This window comes from Tamandua tetradactyla, chromosome X (assembly GCF_023851605.1).
Source record: "Tamandua tetradactyla isolate mTamTet1 chromosome X, mTamTet1.pri, whole genome shotgun sequence".
NCBI lineage: Eukaryota > Metazoa > Chordata > Mammalia > Pilosa > Myrmecophagidae > Tamandua > Tamandua tetradactyla.
Window position 1 is genome coordinate 155,821,739 of NC_135353.1, and position 22,505 is coordinate 155,844,243.

General features: G+C 41.5%; 1 protein-coding gene and 1 long non-coding RNA gene across 5 annotated transcripts in view; one reads left to right on the forward strand and one right to left on the reverse strand.

Moving 5' to 3' along the window:
• ADGRG2 (adhesion G protein-coupled receptor G2) overlaps positions 1–20,526 on the forward strand; it is a 133,798-nt gene extending 113,272 nt beyond the window's left edge. For 3 of the 4 annotated variants that reach the window (XM_077145080.1, XM_077145079.1, XM_077145081.1), the window contains 14 exons: positions 164–555; positions 2,759–2,930; positions 3,118–3,274; positions 4,092–4,235; positions 4,921–5,043; positions 5,688–5,733; positions 5,856–5,959; positions 6,750–6,871; positions 8,194–8,462; positions 10,863–10,962; positions 11,548–11,831; positions 14,105–14,206; positions 14,993–15,145; positions 18,740–20,526. In XM_077145080.1, coding sequence (XP_077001195.1) covers positions 164–555; positions 2,759–2,930; positions 3,118–3,274; positions 4,092–4,235; positions 4,921–5,043; positions 5,688–5,733; positions 5,856–5,959; positions 6,750–6,871; positions 8,194–8,462; positions 10,863–10,962; positions 11,548–11,831; positions 14,105–14,206; positions 14,993–15,145; positions 18,740–18,924 — 2,353 coding nt within the window. In that variant the 3' untranslated portion in view covers positions 18,925–20,526. The remainder of the gene's footprint in view (positions 1–163; positions 556–2,758; positions 2,931–3,117; positions 3,275–4,091; positions 4,236–4,920; positions 5,044–5,687; positions 5,734–5,855; positions 5,960–6,749; positions 6,872–8,193; positions 8,463–10,862; positions 10,963–11,547; positions 11,832–14,104; positions 14,207–14,992; positions 15,146–18,739) is intronic. The other variant, XM_077145082.1, reaches the window with a different exon arrangement.
• Positions 1–22,505, reverse strand: part of LOC143670346 (uncharacterized) — a 56,536-nt gene that overhangs the window by 16,242 nt on the left and 17,789 nt on the right. The window lies entirely within an intron of this gene.

A 22,505-nucleotide genomic window follows, 5' to 3' on the forward strand; every position in this document is an offset into this window, starting at 1 on the left:
GCAGGTGGTGCACAGAGGGTGTGAAATGGTAGAGGCTGGGAGTGACAGATCCCCAGTGTAATCACATCACCTTGGGGGGTGTCCGATGGTTCCCAGAGGAGGAGATTGGCCTCTGCATTGTTCATTCATGGCTCACCTGTTTCTCTCTGATTCTTTCCTTTAGTGATCTACAGGACCCCATTGCCTGCCTTGCTGATCATCCACATGGCCCACCATTTTCTTCTCCCAGCAAATTGGTCCCAGTTGCCCCTCACGCCACCATTATTTCCCAAATCTCCAGTGCCTTCTCTGTTGCTGAGCCCCTGATACATCCACCTGTGACCCAGAACCCTTCCTCTGCAACCAGGGAGAGTCACCTTCCCTCTCCCCAGCCTTCAGCTCCCGTAGCTTCCAGCTCTGCTTTGTTTGTGCCCCCCCAGTCTGGAATTATTCCATCCCCTACGGCCCATCCCCATCTTTCCCCCACCCCACCGCCCGTGAAATCCTCACTGTCGTCTCTCACCACATCTGCTCCTCCGCATGTCAACACAACCAGAACATCTCTTGAAAATACAGGTAAATATGAGCAGCCAAACTGCTCCCAAGTTGCTTATGATTTTGGTCACCTGATATGCATCTGCTGACCTGCCAAGCCAAGATATCTGTAAAAACACACTGAGCCTTTCTTTTTAGAATGTTTGCTTGACTTTCAGCATTTTCCTTCAGGTGTTCATAGAGCATAGAATATAGTTGGGCTCAATTGCTTTGCCAAAGATAGTGAAGCAATAGCTCTATGAGGTATTTTTATCGGTATAGATATTTTTTATATTGATTTCCCCTACAAAGGGTTATTGGGTCACAGTGTTTCACATTCTGAATTGAAAACTTTTTGAACTTTTAAACAGAGCAGTTCCATTTAGATAGAAGGGAAAAAGAAAAAACTTGGTATTCCTGAAAATGACAGAATGACAGCTGGGGCTGAGCCAAGGTAGCCTTGCGGACGGGAGAAACCCCGGGGAGGCTAGGGTTTGGGTTTGCCGTGGCTCGCACAGGCAGACTGACCTGGGACAAGCCATTCATGCCTCCTGACCCAGCCTGTTCTATTCAAAGATTGAACTGAAATCCTCACGCTCACCACAGTACAGTAAATGCCCTGGAAACCATGAAGAGCTACCTAGACACAAAGTAAGTTTCGTGGGGAGGAGATAAATGGAAGAGGGAAAGAAGCAGGAGAAAGTCTGGCTATTAAATTCAGCATGTAAAGAGCAGTTCTTCCTCTAGAATTTGGAGGATGGGAGGTGTCTGGTGACAGTAGCGTTGGGGCTGAGGTTGTGATCTCGGCCTCTTCTGACATGGCGCCCCAGGAGATCTGGAGCTTCTGCCAGATGATTTGATAGTTCTTTGCATTTTTCCTGCTCTCTCTTAGATGATTTATTTTGTTAATATGAGAATTTTTAGACCAAGTCATAAAATCATTACGGCTCTAGTGAAGGGAAAGTTCAATGATTGGTGAAGTGCAAAGTAAAATCGAAGTTAGTTAGCCTGGGCCTAAGACGCCCCTCTTTGCAAAGCTATTCCCATAGGCTCTGAGGACCAACCTAATGTCCTACAGAAAAGCGGTCGTGGTGACCTCTTGCACCAGTGATTCTACTCCAGGGACTTCAGTGTCAGCTAGTGAGGCAACAGAAGCAGAGTGGCCTAGTCATGAAAGATAGGCATCGAGGTGTTACCTGGCAGCTAAAAGTAGATAAAACTTAATAGTTCCACAGGAGGAATGGCTAAAGCAGACATGACACCCTCCACACAATGACTGTTATGCAACCGTGTGCGACATTCGCGTGGCTCTACAGAAACAAGGGGATTTTTCAGGTCCTGGTGTGAAGTGAAATTAGCACAATAATAAATGTTCTATCAGTGTAACTCATATGAATAAGGATTGGGAGGGGTTATGCAAAGTAAAACAGCATGTTAGACTGGTGAAATTAAGAGATTTGTTTATTGTTAAAGACATGTTTAGCTCATTGTTTCCCAATTTACAATACTATTAAAAGTCAGATTTACAGTTGATAGTCCAGCTGGCCATTTCATAATATTCTCTTTTTCAGGAAAGACTTTCTAGTGGCCCACATAAAGTCCTGTACATGTGATATAAATTAAATGCAAGTCTATATGTGCTTATGTGAATATGCACTGATGTGCTTTTATATTTTGTAAGTCAGGTTTATTGAAGTGTAATTTATATAGAGTAAAATTCATGCTTTTTACAGTTCTGTGAGGTTGGATAAACACATAGAATTGTATAAACATCATCACAACCAAGTTATATAACATTTCCACATCCGTAAAGTTCCCTTGTGTCCCTTTGTAGTCAACACCTTCCCTGACAACCACTGATCTATTTCCTTATAGTTTTGGCTTCTCTTGAATGTCAGATGAAGACACTCATACAGTTTGCATGTGGCTTCTTTCTCATTAGCATAACACGTTGGAGAATTGGAGATCCCTCCATGTTGTTGCACGTATCAATAGTTTATTTCTTTTTATTGCTGAATAATATTCAGTTGTATGGGCGTGCTGCAGTTTGTTTATCCATTCTCCACTTGATGGACATTTGGGTTGTTGTGCTACTATGAGAAAGGCTGCTATAAACATTTATGACCGCGTCCTCTGAAAACACGTTTTCATTTCTCTGGGACAAATACCTAGGCGTGAGGTTGCCGGATCATAGAGGTACATTTCTTTATTATGTGCTCAGAAAATGACTTGGTCTTTGTTATAGAAATCGCCACCCCCAGCAGGATCACTTTTTCTGAAATTGAGAGCCAAGTGTCGCAGATGGAGAAGGCTCTGTCCTTGGGCGTCTTGGAGCCTAACAGTGCAGGAGAAATGGTCACTCGAGTCAGCAAGCTCCTTGGCTCCCCGCCCCTCTTGCTGGCGCCTCTGGCTCGAAGGTATGGTTTTACAAATTGCACTGTCCCCTCTAATGATGCCAATGCTTCTTGCATGACTTAATTATAACCAGATATGTTGCTCCCCAGTGATAGGTTCATGATGATTTCTCAGGTTGCTACTCTAGGTTCTGCTAGAGTGGAGCAAAAAGTGAGAGGGCTGAATGTGAACTGCCATCTATTTTTACAGATTGCTGAAAGTAGTGGAGGACATTGGCTTACAGCTGAATTTTTCAAATAAGACCATAAGTCTAACCTCCCCTTCTTTGGCTCTGGTTGTGACCAGAGTGAATGCCAGTAATTTCAGCACAACTACCTTTGCTGCCCAAGATCCTGCAAATCTTCAGGTATGTTGTAATTTATTGCAGAAAAATATTTTCTTGTATGTAAGTGTAGTCTTGGTTGTATTTCACAGTTGAGGCTATTACTGCTTGTCAGGGTGATGCTCAAAATATTTACCATCTGGAACAATGAGGCAACAGGGAATCAAAAAAGATACTGATCTTAGCTGGAGCAAAATCTAGGAGGTTGCTGTGGTGTGGCCCCATGTTAACCCTTTAGCAGCTGGACTGTGGAAGCTCAGGGGAGGAAGGAGGGTCTGGGGGAAGGGCCATGAAAGAGTGGGGCTCTCAGCTACTTAACATCCCCTTTCAATATTTTCACAAGTGTTATGACTACACTGTTTTGTGTAGTAGTACAAAATAGCTATCCTGCTTCTAGTATATTCTCTCAACCTATTGGAGGGATTGGGGCCTGGAAACTCCAAGTAAAACTTTTTTTGTTTTTGTCCTCTCCCCATTCTGGATTTAGTGCATGTGGTTCTATGAAGACTTGCCCCCCCCCCCGCCCCCAAGAAAAAGAAAGGTCACCAATTCTGTGTGTCTGCTGCTGTTGTCTCCCCAGCATCTGCAATTATCCTGCACTTCGGGGCTGTTTCTGTGGATCCTTAAAATGTTTCCTTTGTATTTGGAGGTCCTCATCTCCCTATGACCCATGACCTCTTTACTTTAGCAGAGATGAGAGAAACAAAAGTAAAATCCATTTTTTATCGATATGCCAGACCAAATGCCTGTACAGGATTCTCAGATTTAACTAGCTGTTGTGTTGTCCATCTCCTCATTATGCTAACTCCAGACATTTTTATATCTTTCACTTGATTTTCAGGTTTCGCTGGGAACTCAAGCTCCTGAGAATAGTATTGGCATTATTACTCTCCCTTCATCACTGATGAGTAATATACCCACTAATGATGTGCTGCTGGCTTCCAGAGTTCAGTTTAACTTCTTTGAAACACCTGTCCTATTTCAGGTAAAGTTGCTGCTAACTGCTTTCGGTTTGGGTTTTATTTCAAGGGAGGTGTGGGGGGGTATGTTTCTTTGAATCCTCAAAAATCTCAAGCCTGCTCTGAGTCAAATAAATTGCTCAAAAGTTGCAGTTTAGTTTTTAACACTTGACCTACTGATGGTGATGATGATAAATAACAATAGGTGACACTTCTATAGTGCTTTCCACATGCCACGAACAGTCTATAGCACTTACAAATATTATCTCCTTCAATCCTCTTAACAACCCTGTGAGATAGGAATTATTTATCCCTGTTTTACAGATGAGGAAATGGAGGCACAGAGAGGCTAAGTAACTTGCTCAAGGACACACAGCTTAAATGGCTTAATATTATGTTTCCTTAAAGATTCCAGAGGACCCCATTGTGTCCACCTGTGAAATTTATAGTGGAACAAGCTCTGCTCCTGAATGTGGTACCTTGGGAAAGTCACTTTACTACCTGACCTTCAATTTCTGTCTTAGGCTGTAAAATAAGCAACGTAGACTAAATGGTCCTTAGGCTGTAAAATAAGCAACGTAGACTAAATGGTCCTTAGGCTGTAAAATAAGCAACGTAGACTAAACGGTCCTTAAGGTTCCTTCAGGCACTAAAGCTTTCTGATAAGATTTCATCTTCCCTTGCCATCTTATTGACTCTTTGCTGTTCTAGGACCCTTTCATGAAGAACCTGTCTCTGATCAGCTATGTCATATCAGCGAGTGTTGCTAACCTGACCGTCAGGAACCTGGCAAAAAACGTGACAGTTGCATTAAAACACACCAGTCTGATCCAGGTAAGGAGGGGACAGTCTAGTCTGTTTTTGCTCATTGACCAGAAGCACCTTGTGCAAACTGTGCCTTACAAAGAGTGGTCCTTACAAAGGCAGATCCAGCTAGGGTAGTGTGGGAGGCTGTTTTCCAGCCCTGCAAGAGCCATCTAGCCACTCAGTTGAGTTTCAGCATGCCTAAGGGTTGACCATCTAATTTCCCAGAAGGAACCATGCCAAAGCAACTACTTACTGGCTGCTGAATTTGAGCTGAGGCTGCAGGTCTGATTCTTACATCCAAAGAGAGAATGTCTCTCAGCTCAGTTCTCATTCAGCAGCACCTTTGTTCTCGCTACAGTTACTCAAAGTGTGGTCCACAGACCTGCAGCCCCAGCATCCCCTGGGGACTTGTTAGAAATGTGGAGTCTCAGGTCCCACTCTAGACCCACTGCATCAGAGTCTGCATTTTCGCCAGACCCCAAGATGATGAGTTTAAGAAGTGCTTACCTCTGGGGCTCCCTTGCTTGGAGGGACAAGTATCAACTAAAAACCTTCCTTTGAAATTCAAGCACAAAATTCTGAAGTAAAAAATAGCAGCATTTGTTTCCAATTGCGTTTCAGTTTTTTCAGTTCAGTAAATTAATTATTTGTCATTTCTCTTTGAACTGCAGGATAATTTGACAGTGAGATGTGTCTTTTGGGACTTGGACAAAAAAGGTAGGTGCCAGACACACCCTTTTCAGTCTTGGGTGGGTAAGGGTGATGGGGCAGGGAGGCAGGGGGTGTGACTGGTGCTATGGCCTTGCTGATGGGACAGTCACTCTTCCCAATGCCAACAGGTGGCAGAGGAGACTGGTCATCCGATGGCTGCTCCGTCAAAGACAGAAGGCCGAATGAGACCATCTGCACCTGCAGCCACCTTACGAGCTTCGGTGTTCTATTGGTAATGTGCCAGTGCTACATGGCCTTACATTCTGAGCCTGCGGGGTAGCTGGCATCAGGCCATGACATCCAATCTGATGAATAACTGTACTAGATCAGCAGATATCGTGATGTTGTGGCAAAGCTATAGACCAGGGAAACTGCTCTTCTAATAAGCACGTGCACCAAAGGGAACTATTTGAACATGGAATGCGAGTACTTTTTCACATTCTGTTTTTATATTCAAGTTTTTTTCTTTTAAATAGCTAAGAGAACTAGTGGGTTCAGATTAAAATGGGTAATAATAGTCATTTAGTTTGCAGTGATCTTTGAAGGTTACACAAAACACACCGACATAAATGATCCTATTTAATCTTTCCAACAGCCCTGTAAGATAGGTGGAATGAGGGGTTGTTATTGTCATTTTATTGGAGTCAGAATTAAGAGTCATTTGTTAGGTAATTGTCCACAGTCATGGAGCTGAGAAATATAAGAGCCAAATTCAAGCTTTAGGCTCTTAGTCCAATTCTTGACGAGCACACCATAAAACAGTGCTCAAATGTATGGGTTTTGGAGTCTGCCAGATATGCAATCTCAATTCCTCTATTTCCTAGCTATGGAATCTCGGTAACTTACTTAACCTCTTTGAGCCTTTGCTTACTTCTCTTTACCTGATGGCAATCATGTCTACCTCATAGGTTTGTTGAATAGGCTATGTATGCGTAGACACCTAGAACGCTCAGTGAGTGTAAATTGTGACTCTTATTTATTTAAAAATATTTGATCATTGAAAGTAGTATTTTATTTTCTAGGACCTATCTCGAACATCTGTGCTGCCTGCTCAAATGATGGCTCTGACGTTTATTACATATATTGGTTGTGGGCTTTCATCAATTTTTCTGTCAGTTACTCTTGTAACTTACATAGCCTTTGAGTGAGTATCCACACCTGGAAACTTGTATTATAAGCTGCAGTGCTCACCTGTGTTGCCAGTCTGTGTTAATTAAGGGCTTTCCTCAGCCTACCTTATGCTGTACACCGTCTACCTGTATGGAAAATTATGGGCCTTTTTTGGTTTATAGAATTACTTCCTGCCACTAGTTTATGAGGTCACGGAAGGCAGGGCTTGTTCCTTAGCCACCTTTGAACCCTAGAACGATACCTGGTACCATGTAGACATTAAGTGTGAAATGAAGGATGGATGCACACCCCCAAATTCGAGAACTTATGATCTGAAATAGACCACAGCACCATGTATAGTATAAGAATGATGTTTAATAAATTAAGCTCTAAATTATACCGAACAAACACAAAAGGTTACATAAAGGCCAGCATAGAAGAATAAAGGGTATAAGACCTCCCTGAAAAAAAATAGATAACTTAGAGAGTGTGGCTTTTTAGGCCAAAGCACGAATGCCATCCCAAATAACAGTATCGCCTTCTTGGCTTCCTGGAAGGTTCCATTTGGTCACTTTTTGGGGGGTGTTCTAACAAATTCTGTTGGAGAAGAAAAAAATATGCAGTTTTATTTTGTTAACTAAATGAAACAATAGGTAGGTGCTGGGATTTAGATTTTGGACACTGATCAGGAAATGCACAAATTCATCTTCAGTGCCAAACTTAGGGTCCAGCTGCAAGTACAGACCTTCTAATGGGCCTTTGGAAGTATTACTAGTGAGACTAAATTACCATAAGGCTAGCCAGTACTTGGAATGATTTCAGTAGAGCTATTTTATACATATAAACATGTCCATGTCATCAATTAGCTTTATTTTCCTTTGCTTGTCATATGTAGTTATAGTTTAAGTTCTTTTTCCCTGATCTCATTTTAACTAATAGCATCAGATAATAGGGGAATTTGGATATATTTTGAAGATCTGAATATAATTACCTATTGTATGAGAAGCAGCAGTACTTTTAGAAGTAGTTCAGGAGAAACAAGGTGGGCATTTGGTGAAATCCACTACAAACTATTTAAAAGGATGGGTCAACAGTCATTGTGTAAAATGTCTCGTGGAAATTTAAAAATAAATTTCTGTATGGTATCACAGATGATTCTGTTTGGATTTTTCCTTTTCGTTATTGGTGGTGGTGGTTTGAATGCACACTCTCCCCACACACATATACCACGCCCTCACGTACACACCACCCAAGCAGAGTAAACTTATGCATATAGAAGTTTGCCAAAGAATAATAATAAACTGCTCAGAACTCAGAATGTTATATGCTAATTCTTTTCTTGTCCTTTCCATTTAGAAAGATCCGGAGGGATTACCCTTCCAAAATCCTTATCCAGCTGTGTGCAGCTCTGCTTCTGCTGAACCTGGTGTTCCTCCTGGACTCGTGGATTGCTCTGTATAACATTCGAAGCATCTGCATCTCAGTGGCTCTATTTCTTCATTATTTTCTCTTGGTCTCATTCACATGGATGGGCCTGGAAGCATTCCATATGTACCTGGCCCTTGTCAAAGTGTTCAATACTTATATCCGAAAATACATCCTTAAATTCTGCATTGTCGGTTGGGGTATGTCTACTTTTTTTTTTTTTGCATGGGCAGGCACTGGCAATCAAACCCGGGTCTCCGGCATGGCAGGTGAGAACTCTGCCTGCTGAGCCACCGTGGACTTACCCGGATATGTCTATTTTTGCTTGCGCCTTGCCTGGACTTTCTGTGCTTTCACTTAAGTGTTTTGATTTTTTAATCAGGTCAGAGCAACAAGGAAGCAGGTCACAATCAACAGGTTTCTAAAACTGCTTTCTACTCCTTACTTGCTGACCTGCCCAAAGAGTAACCTTTGCGAGTCTCTTTCTAGAACACCTGCCTGTTTCCTCAGATTGGGTATAAACAAACAAAAAAATTCTTTGAGGTCAGGACCTTGAATCCTCTTTGGTATCTCCAGCAACTAGAATTGGGGTTAGCACATAGGAAATGCTCAATAAATTGAAAAAGTTAGCTTCCTGGTAATGAGGTCAAACCCTCAGTCTCTAAGCTCCTAGCTGGCCTGAGTCTGTTTTGTGCCTCCCACATAACACATGCCTGCATCAAGGTCTGCTCGAGAAGGGCCGAGTAGGAGAATGTACTATAAAACCTAATGTCACTTCATCGCCACACAGGCACAGTAGTTCAGATCGTGTGACCTGTTGGTGGTGAGTCACAAAGTCTTGGATTCCCCAAAGACCTTGAAGATTTCTTCATTCAACTCCCCACCCAATATAGAAGCCTTCTCAACAGTATCCTTAAGACCATCTACCTTTGTTTGAACATTTCTCTTGTTGTGTAGCTCACTGCCTTTAGAAGAGAGCTAAGGACCATTTCCTAAAGCTCTGGAGTTCTGTTTCTCCTTTACATTCAGTCTGCTCCCTGGTGCCCTTTGCTCAGTGCTCTTGATTTTTGAATAGTTCTCAAATTATTCTGCCAGAGCGTACTTTCAATAACTCATAAGTAATACATAACATTGTGTATAATACCCTGTTTATCAAGGTATTTTCACACATGTAACCCTGTTTAGGACAAGCCAGTGAGGTTAGCACAGTAGTTATTGCTTGCTCCAGGTGAGTAAACTCGCTGAAAGCGATGACCTGATGCGTTCCAATCTACAAAGCGAGAAAACGACAAAACAACAGAGCCTGGTTTTCTGATTTCTTCTGTTGTGTCCCTTCCACTGTGTTACAGCCTTCATTTCCCTAGATCCTCTTCTCTTCTTCAAGCTAAATATTCCTTTCAATATTCCCAACACGCAGCATTACAGCCCCTTACCACCCTCGTCATCCTGTCTGTTTTATCTTTGTAAGGAGCAACACACTTTCCCCACTTGTCCCAGAGAGAAATCACTGCTCCTAACGTTGGCCATGAATTCTTTCTTCTGTATGGGAGACTGAAAGGTCAGATTACCTTGTCAAGGACAAGCTCCTCCAATCTCTCCCCCAACCGTGCGATATTTTATTTTTGTATAGGTGTCGCACTTAGGAAATCATCGCACGTCAGGTTCACCAGAAGGTACAGATACAAAGGGATTGCAATGAAATAGTATGCTAGATTGTGCCAGGGAGCCAAACCCGTCTATCAGAAGGGATTGTTTTTAATTTCCCAGACCCCAGATCAGATTTCAGGCTACACTGTGTGCACAGAGTGCAAGGTGGTGGCGTGAGGCTGGGGGGGAAATGGAGTGGAGAGGGAGAAGAACCCCTTCCCAGCTGAAAGCCTTTACAGCTGGGAAGAACCTTCTCCTGGTGCTGCCTCTTAGTGGAAGTACCTGTGGATTCCAGAAACAGCCAGCATAGAGGCAGTTGCCACCCTCAAATCAGCCAGGCCTGACACCTCTCTCCATCAAGGTGCTCTAGCAGTTGAGGACTTGTCAGGAGGTTGCTGGTAACCCTCCTATAATTAGTCTGTGGCTCACATTTGGTTTATATTTTGGGCCCTTCACTTTGCCTGACATCTGATCCTTAAAGTTACATTCCAGAAGAGCATAAGTTAAGGGTAGCTGCTGTAACAGATAAGCCCTGACATCTCAGTTGAAGACAATTTCTTGCTTATGCACAGTCTAATTAGTAGGGTTTGGAGGAATAACTCTGGACTTGCAGTCATTCAGGGATCCAAGCTGATGGAGGCTCTGCCTCAAGGCATAACTTCCAAGGTAACCCTGAATTTGTTGGTAAAGAGTGGAGGATCACTTGGGAGGTTTTTGTGGGGCAGGCCTGGAGGTGGAACAGGTCACTTCTGCCCATATTCCATTGGCCAGAATTTAGCCATGCACACACTTAACTGCAAGGGAGGCTGGAATATGTCTAGGAAAAGAACCCGGGTTTGGTGAACCACTAGCCTGACTGTGCCACAAGAAGGAAATAGAATGCGCTCTCTATTTTTTCTTCTCATAACTTTGGTTATTACAACTTTGTGTGACTGATGCTTCCCATCTTTCAGGTATGCCAGCTGTGGTTGTAGCCATTGTCCTGGCTATATCACCGGATAACTATGGGCTCGGATCCTATGGGAAATTCCCCAATGGCTCACCTGATGACTTGTGAGTAGAAGTCACAGTGCCCCTGGCCTCCACAGACTGTTAAGTGAATTGGAAAATAAATTCTCCAAGAAAATGGAGAATCTAATCAGCATATTAACTGAGGCACTCATCCTTATGAAATCCAGGAAAATTAACAGTAGCCTTCACAGTCACAAATGTAACAAGACAAACTAGTTTGAAATGCCGTGCTACCTACCTCTTAAGTATAAAACAACAAATTAGAAGGAAGTATTTTAAAAATATTTTTCATAACCCTGTAATAAAAATGAAATACCAGTTACATTGTATTAATAAAGATAACATGCTGTAGCATTACTAGGATATGCTGGGGTAAAATCCCGAATGTTTAAAATACCTATTTTTAAAATGCTTTTCAATCACCTATTATGAAAGTAACCGTCTTAGAAAAGAAAATGTCTTTGATTTCTTTGTTCCCTAAAGCCATAAATGGTTTTAACTTTTTTCTTTTGTACTTGCAGAAAATATTTCAGTAAAATGTCATAGGTTCATTGCCTCATTTTGAAATGCATTGCAGCATTGTGATATGTTGCCCCCTGTTTGTCTTTTCCCCCTCCCTAATTCCAGTTGCTGGATCAACAGCAATATTGTATTCTATATTACGGTCGTGGGCTATTTCTGCGTGATATTTTTGCTGAACGTCAGCATGTTCATTGTGGTCCTCGTTCAGCTCTGTCGAATTAAAAAGAAGAAGCAACTGGGAGCCCAGCGAAAAACAAGTATTCAAGATCTCAGGAGCATCGCTGGCCTGACATTTTTACTGGGAATTACTTGGGGCTTTGCCTTCTTTGCCTGGGGACCAGTTAATGCCGCCTTCATGTATCTCTTTGCCCTCTTTAATACCTTACAAGGTAAGCTCTACAGCACCAGAGACAGCCAAATGACCCCAGTCGAATGTAAAAGCCGAAGTATCCGAAAATATTTAGTAGATATTTTCGTTGAAGACAAGAGATCTTAGAGATAGATCTTAGACCAAGGGTGCTTTGAGATCCTGGGAGGAGAGGTCCTCAATAAATTCAAGGACTGCTTTTTCCTCCTTATCCTTTGTTATCTCATCCAAAAGAACATATGATATGCATGGGGACTTGCCAGGAACTCTTTGTGAGAAAGCCAATCGATTATTCTTCCTTTGCTTGGTGCCTTTTTGTTTGTTTTTATTTGTTTGTTTTTTAGGCTTTATTCTGAAGTAGTACATTCATACCCCAAAGTACGCATGCCACAAATGTGCCTGTGTGGGCTCACCACGCTGACCTCCTATGTCTATGTTTGAATTGGGGACAGTGGTAGCTGTGAAGGCCATAGACAGACCCGAGTGACAGCAGCCTCATCCTGAGCTTGGTCCTGAGACTTTGCTCTGAGGCCACCCTGCAGGAAAGGGCAGGTTCTGCACATAGCCCTTTGCTTCCAGGCTTCTCTTCTCTTGCTAACAAAGCTCAGCTGCAGTCCTGCCCTATCAGCATTCTTCAGAAAAGCAATTGACTAATTCTTTTTGGCAGGTGTTATAAAAGACTTGTCAAGTATTAAAAGCCGGGGCAGTCTATGAAGTTTACTTTACAATAACAATAATTCACTGTCCCCCAGTTTCTTTTCATTCCAGATGATCCGATGGGATGCCTTTGAGTTGTGTTCTGCTTTTCTTCCATAGAATTTTCCTGTTGCTTTTAGCTCCTGGGGCATCCTCCCTTATTTCTTTCATTTTGCTAGTTTTCAAAGCAATCTCAACCTGAGATTAAATTGAAATGTAGTGGTTTGGCCATCAATTATTATATTTGGAGGACACCAGTTAGTAGGCTTGTTGGTTATACACGTTGTTCATTTTTACCTATAATGTGCCAGTTTGTGAATTGGTAGGCCAAGGTGCTGAGCTTAGAAAGAACCCCCCCCTCAAAATCAGGAAATGATTTTTAAGGCTTTTGAGAAAAGTTTTATTGTGCCAACAATAGCATACGAAAAGTCCTAGACACTTGAAAAGGAAAGAAATGTGTCCACAGTCACACCAATCATAAATATGAAAGCAGGGCACCTACCTTGACATATTAAATGTAGAAACTGAGCCTTTTTCTTCATCCCCCTCCGATTCATTGTTCCACCCACCTCCCAGAACACCCTCTCATTAGCATATGAATGGAGAGAAGGAATTTACTGTTTCATCTGTAAAAGGGAACTGACGCCTAATTCTTAGGGCTTTGGGGTTGAACAGAGAAGAGGGATGTTCAAGTTCTGATTTTGGAATTGGTGATCCTCATTTTGATCAATCTTCTATAAGCTGTTTCTCCCCCTAATGCGACTAGGGGTAGCCTGCCAGGCTGGCATGTGAACAAAGCTGTGCAATATTCAAGTTATCAGTCTTTAGGTTAGGCACAGCAACCCCACTGGAAGCCTACCTGATGTCTTAAAATGAAGATTTTAAAGTAAATATATTGGGGGCTGATGAGAGCAAGAACTCTCTTAGAGAGTTCATTCTTCCATTCATTCAAGAACTGTTTATTGGATAGTGGCAGACCTGGGCTGTGAAGGGATGGGCCGGGGCCTGCAGAGTTGAGGTCAGAGGGGTGGGGGCGGGGCACGAGGGCTAAAAAAGCACATTTTTTTAGCGTTGCTCTCTGCATGCCAGGACGCCAGCGGAGAATTTCTCTGAGCAGGTTTGGCTGTCAGCGGGAGACCGGGAGGCAGGATGAGGCCCAGACAAGGGGTGCGAGAGCTGGGTTGGAGAGAAGAGGGATGCGAGTGTATGGAGGAGATGGCATTGAGCAGAATGGGGAGCTGGGTCATAGGTATGGAGGCGGGAAGAGGTGGAAGCCTAGGTCTGAACTCTGGGTCTGAATGGATGGCTTGTATTTCCAAGAGAGAGAATGCAGGCCCAGGACAGGATGTGAGAGGGGAGACGGTGAGCTCAATTTGGGAAATGTGGGATTATTATTCCTTTTCTAAACATTATTTGTCTTACAAAGACAAATGCCTTTCAATAGCAAGCTTTCCCTGAACTTTGGACCTTTCATTCAATTTGCAGCATTTTACTTTGCCAGCACCTGCCGAAGAATGTATCTTTTATGATCACGGGCATCCAGGTCTTAGTTTGGAATCCATTGCATTATGGTTTGTTTGTCTGTTTGTTTTCCCTTAGGATTTTTCATCTTCATCTTTTACTGTGCAGCAAAAGAGAATGTCAGGAAGCAGTGGAGGCGGTATCTTTGTTGTGGAAAGTTTCGGCTAGCTGAAAATTCTGGTAAAGATTGACCTTACTTTTTTCCCCTCCTAAATCTCAAGGTGAAGACTGTGTAAGTTAAGATACAAAGCAACCATTGCCAAAGGTCTTCCAATTCAGAAGTTGATGAACAGAGAACCTGCTCAGCAAATATGATTCTGAACACTAATTTAAAAAAATGACAGCTGGTGAATTAAAACATAATTATTCATATCTGAGAAGTTAGTAAGCAATAGAAGTGATGGACTGGCTGGCTGATTCTTAAATGAAGCAACACTGACATTTTTGGAACTTAATTCCTTTTGAGCTCATGGCTTTTATTGTTTTTTTTTTTAATCCCATTTACCCACAGCTGAATAACACCCATAAATACCACCTTAGGGTGGGGGGTGAGGTGAGGAGTCTGTACACAGAAAATGGTACAACAGACAGACATAGAAGTTCAGCCATTTCCATGGCCATAATCACAACACGGTTGATGTGTGTTCTTATCAAGACAGTGAGCGGCTCTGAATTACCACCTAATTTCAGTGGCTATTGATGGAGGTCATCAAATTAGCTTGGCCTTTGGTTCTAGGAGAATAGAGGTAACTTTTAACTGGGCAGGCATCTTTAAAGGACAAATGTATGTAATCTTAAACTAAAACACATTTTATCGCACCAACTTGTGCAATGTGAGAATGGGACTTCTCTTTAAGATCTTGGAGTGTGATATCAGTTGCTAGAACTTGTTACACTGTGATCTGTCTCTTGCATTTGAGCTTCAACGTACCGCCCTGTTTTTCTGTAATGCTTATTCTGCTGTAGACTGGAGTAAAACTGCTACTAATGGTTTAAAGAAGCAGACTGTAAACCAAGGAGTGTCCAGTTCTTCAAATTCCTTACAGTCAAACAGTAACTCCACTAACTCCACCACACTGCTAGTGAATAATGATTGCTCAGTGCACGCAAACGGGAATGGTATGTATGCCTCAATATGGTGTTTCTCAAGATAGTAGTTGTTTTTTTTAAGTAGTTTTGTCCTTTAATGGCATTTTTGCTATGCAAAGTGAATAATTTACCTATATGACTAGTGGATCAAAATGCAGGTCCCTTATAAAAGAAAAAGTTGATTTATCTAAATGAATCCACCTTAGGGCAAATGCCAGAACAACTGTTTGGTTTTTTTTTTTTTTTACGACTTAGTTTCTCATAATGGAACTTGATGATGATCTAAAAGTTTTAATGTTGCAGATCCTCATTTGCGTATTGCCCAAAGACTTCTCCTACTGTGCTGTTTCTTGTGAGAGCAGTACCTAAAATAGTCAGTAAGACCATGTCGATTTTTAATACATCTGTAATCGTACACCTCTTCAACACTTTTAAATCTTCCTATTTTTCCCATGTCAGGTTTGTTAATTCTTTCCCTCAATGGGCCCTGATCCCCATGAATATATCAAATACTGGAAGATGAATTGGATCAGTGTTGGTAACCATGTATGTCACCAATCTATGAACAGGTTGTTGCTGCTGGGCCGCCCTTACTCGTGAAGTCTGACATTTCTAGCTGAAACTTTCATTGCATTTTTTCTTTCATACAACTGGGCTGTTTATTACTCATAAACGCTTTTTCTTATCTATCTTTACCTTCTTTTGCTTCTTAATATATCTTTTGCATTTGTATAAACACTTAAATTCTGCTGGTATACTTTCCCCTCTGGAGTATACGATCACATTTGCCTTTATTCATTGTTTTAGGATGTTAGTTCTTTTTATAACTAATTCAAATAAAGTTTGTACCATGAGTCATACACCTACCAAATATTTTCCAATCTGCCAAAGATGGGAGGTTCTGCTGGTTTGTATAGATTTTTTAAAATGTAATAGGATGCCTCTAAATCGGGATTTCTGAGCCTGGCACAATTTGACAGTTTGGGCTGGATAACTCTTTGTTGTCGGGGGCTGTCCTGTGCATTGCGGGCTGTTTAGCAGCATCCCTGGCCTCTCCCCACTAGATGCCAGTGGTACCCTCCACCCAGTTGTGACAACCAAAAATGTGTTCAGGCATTGCCAAATGTCTCGGGGGACAGATCACCCCTGGTTGAGAACCAGTGACCAAAAAGATGAGGAAAAGCTGCCATATGGCCTCAGACCTTTACGATAGAAACCAGAGAGAGAGCTTTGGGCTCTATACCAAAGGGGTATATCCAGAATGGCTAATGGTAGATAAACGGAGTGGAGACAGTGGGAATCAAGGCTGGTTAATAAGCTAGTATGGGAAAGCAAGTTCTAAGTCAAGAAGTCAGAGGAGTGAGGTGGGTCATCAAGAATCCTGAGAATCACAACATAGCAGGAAGCCTACTGGCTTGGATAGAAATGTTTGGGGCTCTGGACCCAGAAATCAGATTTTTCCACATTCTGGAAAGAGCTCAGAGATGAAGCCTCATTTGCCTGGCCCTAGCAATGTGCTGTCATCCCTCAGGAAACAGGATTTGACAGAAGCTACAAATTTTGACATGTGTTTTTGAGTTGGCTGATTTGACATAGCTATTTTCGATGCCTGACAATGAGGATGGAGGTACATTTTTAAATGGCCAAGGGTTTAATACCATGTAATATGCATGTCAGATGGACTTCCCTGACTCCCTACTCCCCAACCCCAGGATCTGGGATGGATGACGGATGGAACAGCATGGGGATACCTATTGCCCACATAACTTAAAAATTCCAAAAAAGAAGCTGAAAGCTTAATGATTTGTTTATAATACCAGATCTAATTGTTCCTGTACCAAAATGTTCTCAAACCAAATGTCAAATCAGGACAACTGCCACAGAGAGTCACAGGCCCTATTTGATCTGTGTGAGAGATGGAGCTGTATTAACCATATCTATCACCTATTGTGTACAAATATTAAATATCTTGGTTAAGATCTGCCTTACTGGCTTGGGTATCAGCAGCCATCTCATTCAGTATTTGGGGCCACAAGCTCACGATTTGGAAGAAACATCACACATCGACTCTAGCACTAGTAAGCTGGATAACCTTGGGCACGGCACTTCTGAAACCTCAGTTTCATCATCTGTAAACTGGGGATGATAATAGTGTCCATCCCAAAGTGTTATAAATGAGATAATTCTGTTATTATTATTATTACTATTATAATTATATATATATGTATATGCATATATTTTTGTATGCTGTATGGTGGGGGTCACATTTCATTCTTTTTCCATGTGACTATCCCATCATTGCAGCACAATTTGTTGGAAAATTATTTTTTGTGGAAGTGCATGGGCTGGGAATCAAACCCGGGTCTCACGCGTGGCAGGTGAAAATTATACCACTGAACTACGCTTGCACACCCTATTGTAGTTATATTATGAGCTAACAAATGGGCAGCTTATTCAGCTTTCTATATCGTTTCCTGATGGCATAATAGTAAGAGGGATGGCAGCAAGTAAGCTAGAGCACCTCAGTAGCTAGGTTCCCCTATATTCAGAACCTGCTTGGGTGGGGAAAGCCCAGGTACAAACAACAGTTGCTGTAGAGTACCCAGCTGCTCTCTGGCCTGGCCTGGGCTATTGGGTTGGAATTGGTGGTTTCCTCTTAGAAATTAGTCATATCCTGATTTAGTCAGGGGTAGAGGTGAGGTGATAGTTTAGTCTGTGAGAGAGACGATTTCTTCTTATGACTATTGTTGTTTATCTTCCTCTGGTACAAGGTTTCATTGTATAGGAATCTTAGGGAACCAAGAAGCTTGCAAGTGTATGTATAGGAATTTCTGTTAACCTAAACCTTTCGGGGACACCAAAATATTATATTAGTTTACATTACACATATACTACTACTTGATGTCAATCTAGGACCTGACTAGAGTTAAGAAGTGGGCCTTTTAAAATAAACTACTTTGCCTTCCTTCATATCTTGTTCATTTCATTTAAAAGAAAAAAAAAACTGCCATAGAGAATTGATTTCTGTATCAACGTCCAATTTTTATTTTCTCACTTGGGAGTGGCCTCAGGGAAGGAATGAAAAGTAGATAAAATATGACACTGTATAATAAATATTTTTAAAAGAAGCACACAGGCATTGAAACCTGTAGGTGAGGTGCCAGTCTCTCTAAGAACATCCACCAGTTTCCATCCCCCTATCCCATATTGTCGACACCCCTTCTCAACATGGAAAAATTTAGAATGGACATAACCCAAATATACCTAAAGATTGGGAGAAGGATCAAATGAGAGGGAGGAGAAGGATTTAACAAATGAGTATGACTGCTGAATCAACATATTGATATGTCTTACAGCAGCAAGAGGAAAAACCTGAAATTGTGGAACTGTAGCCCATACCGAACTATGAAATCTGTTCTATAATTACTTGTTACAGTGTTCTTTGAAATTTATTGCTTTTTTGTATATATATTTCACAATAAAAAATGTTGAAAAGAAAACAATGAAAAAACCACACAGGCATGTGTTATGTGTGCATATTCAGGAATAAAGTGATGTTCGGGTTTATTTTTTTGTGCTTTCTGTGGCTACTTGATGACATCGAGTTTGGTTTTCCTTATACAGGGAATGCTTCTACGGAGAGGAACGGTGTTTCTTTCAGTGCTCAGAATGGAGACGTGTGCCTTCATGATTTCTCTGGAAAACAGCCCGTGTTTAATGAGAAAGAAGATTCCTGCAATGGTAAAAGCCGTATCGCTCTCAGAAGGACTTCAAAACGGGGAAGCTTACACTTTATTGAGCAAATGTGATTCCTTTTTCTAGAAACAAAGTGTGATGCTTGACAGTGTGAAAATTGTCCAGTTTTACCTGTTACACAATGTGAGATGTATGAAAACCAGCCTATCTTATACTAAGCAACCTCTGGAGGAGCGTTAGCTCACTAAGGGCAGTGGGTACTATTGGAAGAGGAAGCCGAGACATTATAATATGGTTTTCAGACATTTGTGATTTGATTCCTTATCCTTTATTGTAAAAGAAGATTGGTTTTACACAACATACTAAGAATAAGACTCATGTAAAAAAATAAAAATACATTTGAAAAGTAGGTAATTTCCAGGCACATTTTAAAGAGGCTGGGTTATCTTTGATAACATATGAAACAACTGTCGACTTCAACCTGCTGGTGCGTTTAATTGTGCATGCCTTTGTTATCTGTAAACTAAATTCTAGTGACCTAAATGTCAAAAATCTTACTTCTACATTTTTAATATTTATTTTCTACTGTGTAAATTTATTCCTTTGTAGAATAGTGATCGTCTTGTTTTGTTTAATGTGATAACTCAGAAAATCCTTGCTGGTTCAGTGAATTCTAAAATTCCTTCTGGAGGTTACATGGGATGTGAAATGTAGAAATTTCACTGAAATCAAGACATAACGACGTCAGCCAGACTGAAAAATCGAAGCAGACAGTGCCACAATTAGCTCAAACAGTGCCTTTGTTCGGGTTAGGAAAAGGTGCCCCACTGGTGGACATAGCCCCCTGGGCTCACAGCTTGGCACACAGAGTGGGGGCCAGATTTTCGCCCCACTCATCCCCTTGGCCATGCATATTTGTGCAGGATGCGACCTGTATGACCATACACAGTGCCTAATACCGATAGCCAGCCCCTGCCCTTATCCCTAACCACCGGATCCTGGAATCAGCAGCATGATGTTTAGCTTAACACCTTGGCCGCAGAGGGGATGGAACTGTAATCTTGACCATATGTCGGGAAAATTGTAAATGTGGAGGAGATACATACACTGCCACTTCTCAAATCCCCAGAGCCTTTCAGTAGAAGGGAGTAGAGTAGGATTACTTTTTTTTTTTGAAAAAGAGATGTATATAAGGAAAAATTGGTATTGCTGTTCTTTAAAAGTAAGGCAACTACATGGTACTCTGTTGATTGTTACGACTGGTACACTCTGGCCCAGCCAGGACTATAATTATTTTGTGAAATCTGTCAAGTCTTGAAGAGTGTACAGTGGCATGGGGGAGTAGATGGTGAACTATCCTGCAATGCTATTGTTTCTATATGTATTAAACCCTGATTGCTCCTAGTTATATAGGGTTTATCTCGCTTCCCACCTACAGCCTCTTGAGCACTGCCTCAAAGTATGTCCTTATTAGGAACATTTCAAAACCTTTAGTTAGGTCTCACACTAAGGCTCCCTTGCATATATTTCAAGTGACTGTTGTATCTCAAACTAATCATAGCAATTAGTATAATACATTTCTGTGAATGCTGATTTGCCTTTTCAATATTTCTTCTCAGATTTATTTAATTGTCTTATATTTATATGTTAAAATCAAGAAAAATGTTAAAATCAACCAAATAAATTTGCAACAAGTCTTTTAAGTTTAAAAACTCTCACAAGGGTGAAATGTCTGCAGTCTCTTTCCCTGACGGCATGATGTGGACAAAGTGGTAAAGATGTGCCCTTCACATCGTGACTGTGAAAATAGGACAAGGATTGTCCTGCCCGATGAGATGGGTTTCTGAGGTGTCTTCTCCGTTTTCCCATTATTCCTTCAAGATTATTCCTTTAACACCTGTTGTCATTCGCGGCACAAGCCCCAGATTCGAATCCCTCTTGTCTGTTTTTCTCAGCATCAAACAGATGGTAAGGACAGGATTTGGTTAGTGTGTGGGAGCCACAAATGGGGGACATCACTTTACTCCCACAAAAGGTATTTGTACAGTCTCCCAGACTCCTCAGCTGCTTCAAAGAAGGTGGGGAGACACACTCGGTTTGGGTGGGGGTGGGGCTTGTGAGACCTCAGAAACCAATTTCCTGAGGCAGACTGTGGAACTAAAGTGCACATAAAAGGACATACAATGTCTGGTGTCCTTTAGATTCCCCCCAGTTTTTTCCTATTGTGTCTGGGCTACAATCCTTAAATCAAACTCTCTTGTCAGCAGCTCTGCTTTTTACTTCAGGAAGGTAAGGGGCAGGACAGAGAGAATGTTCCTGAGAGGCATCGTTCTTTGAGTTTAAAGTTGGTCCCCCATTCTGAGGCTCTACTGTAAGGAGTTAAAGGTGGTGCCAACATTAGGAGGCAAGGAGTGCCAGAGCAGTGACCAGTACTGGAAGTAGTATTGCTTCAGAATACTGGAGAAGTTTGTGCCCCAAGCACACTGCAATCCTTAATCCCACAAAGAAACTCTGTTAACTTCAATAAGCAGCAAAATGATTGTTCCCTTCAAAAATGGCGGAATAGCTTCAACTGGGATCCTGGTTGTTCCCACCATGTTCACTTAGGAACTTGCAGGTCACTTTGCCAAATGGACTTGTTTGGCATCATTTTGTTCTCCACAACAGCATTTAAAGAACTGTTCTGTCTGTTCTGCCTCTCCGCCCCACTTCTGTCCCTGAAGGACAGGAAAAAAAAAAAAAAAAAAAGGAGAGACTGGGCATAAGGACATATTCTTAAATACTAAGTATTCTTATCACTACATTATTTTCTCCTCAGTCTCAACATACAGCATCAAGAAGTTGGGACAGCCTCACTTGAATACACTCCTCAAGAATATATTCTTTTAAATATATTTAATAAATGTATTCCTCACTTTGAAGAATACATTTTTCATACACGCACACATATAGAGAGAGATATCTCATGATATTTTCATGAATACACGTTTTTATGTTCCCCAGTGTTTCCTCTCTTTACCTCTCACTTTCAGAGTAGCTGCAGGAAGCTGGAGCAGAGACAAATTCAATATTCCTTAAAATGTCATACAAGACTAAATGATATCCATTAAACTACAATTAAGTTGTTACAGAAATAACTAAATTTGGCAAGTTGGTTATTTTCAGCACATTAATTCAGAATTGACCCTGTCCTCTGGGTCAAAAGATGGAAAGCTTTTCTTTAGTGTCAAAGACCTGAGCCCTCCAAGAGAAACATTTGTTGATTTTCACCGTGGGCCCTGACATGTGACTCACTGGCAACCCTCTCAGCAGAAGCACCCATGGCAGGATGATGGGCAGACCCTCTGGTGGGGGTCAAATAAGTCACCCCAGGGTCCAATTCTCAGTTTTCATCTTTACGAAGATCATGAATCGGCTTTCAGATACAAATAATAACATACCTCATGAGATACTATACCTGATTCTTGACAAATATTTGAGAAATGACTTGGAGACAGGTTTCCATTGAGTAACAACCAGAGAAAGGCTTCATGGATATGGGGACCAAGATATGGAGGTTTTGTATCTCAGGGACATAAGGATACTAGGATATGACACTGATTCTTATTTAGCACAGCTTTCTAGTCCAAAATGATTCACTAAAATTAGCTTGGAAACTTAAAAACAAAAAGGAGTAGCCATCCTTCTTCATTTG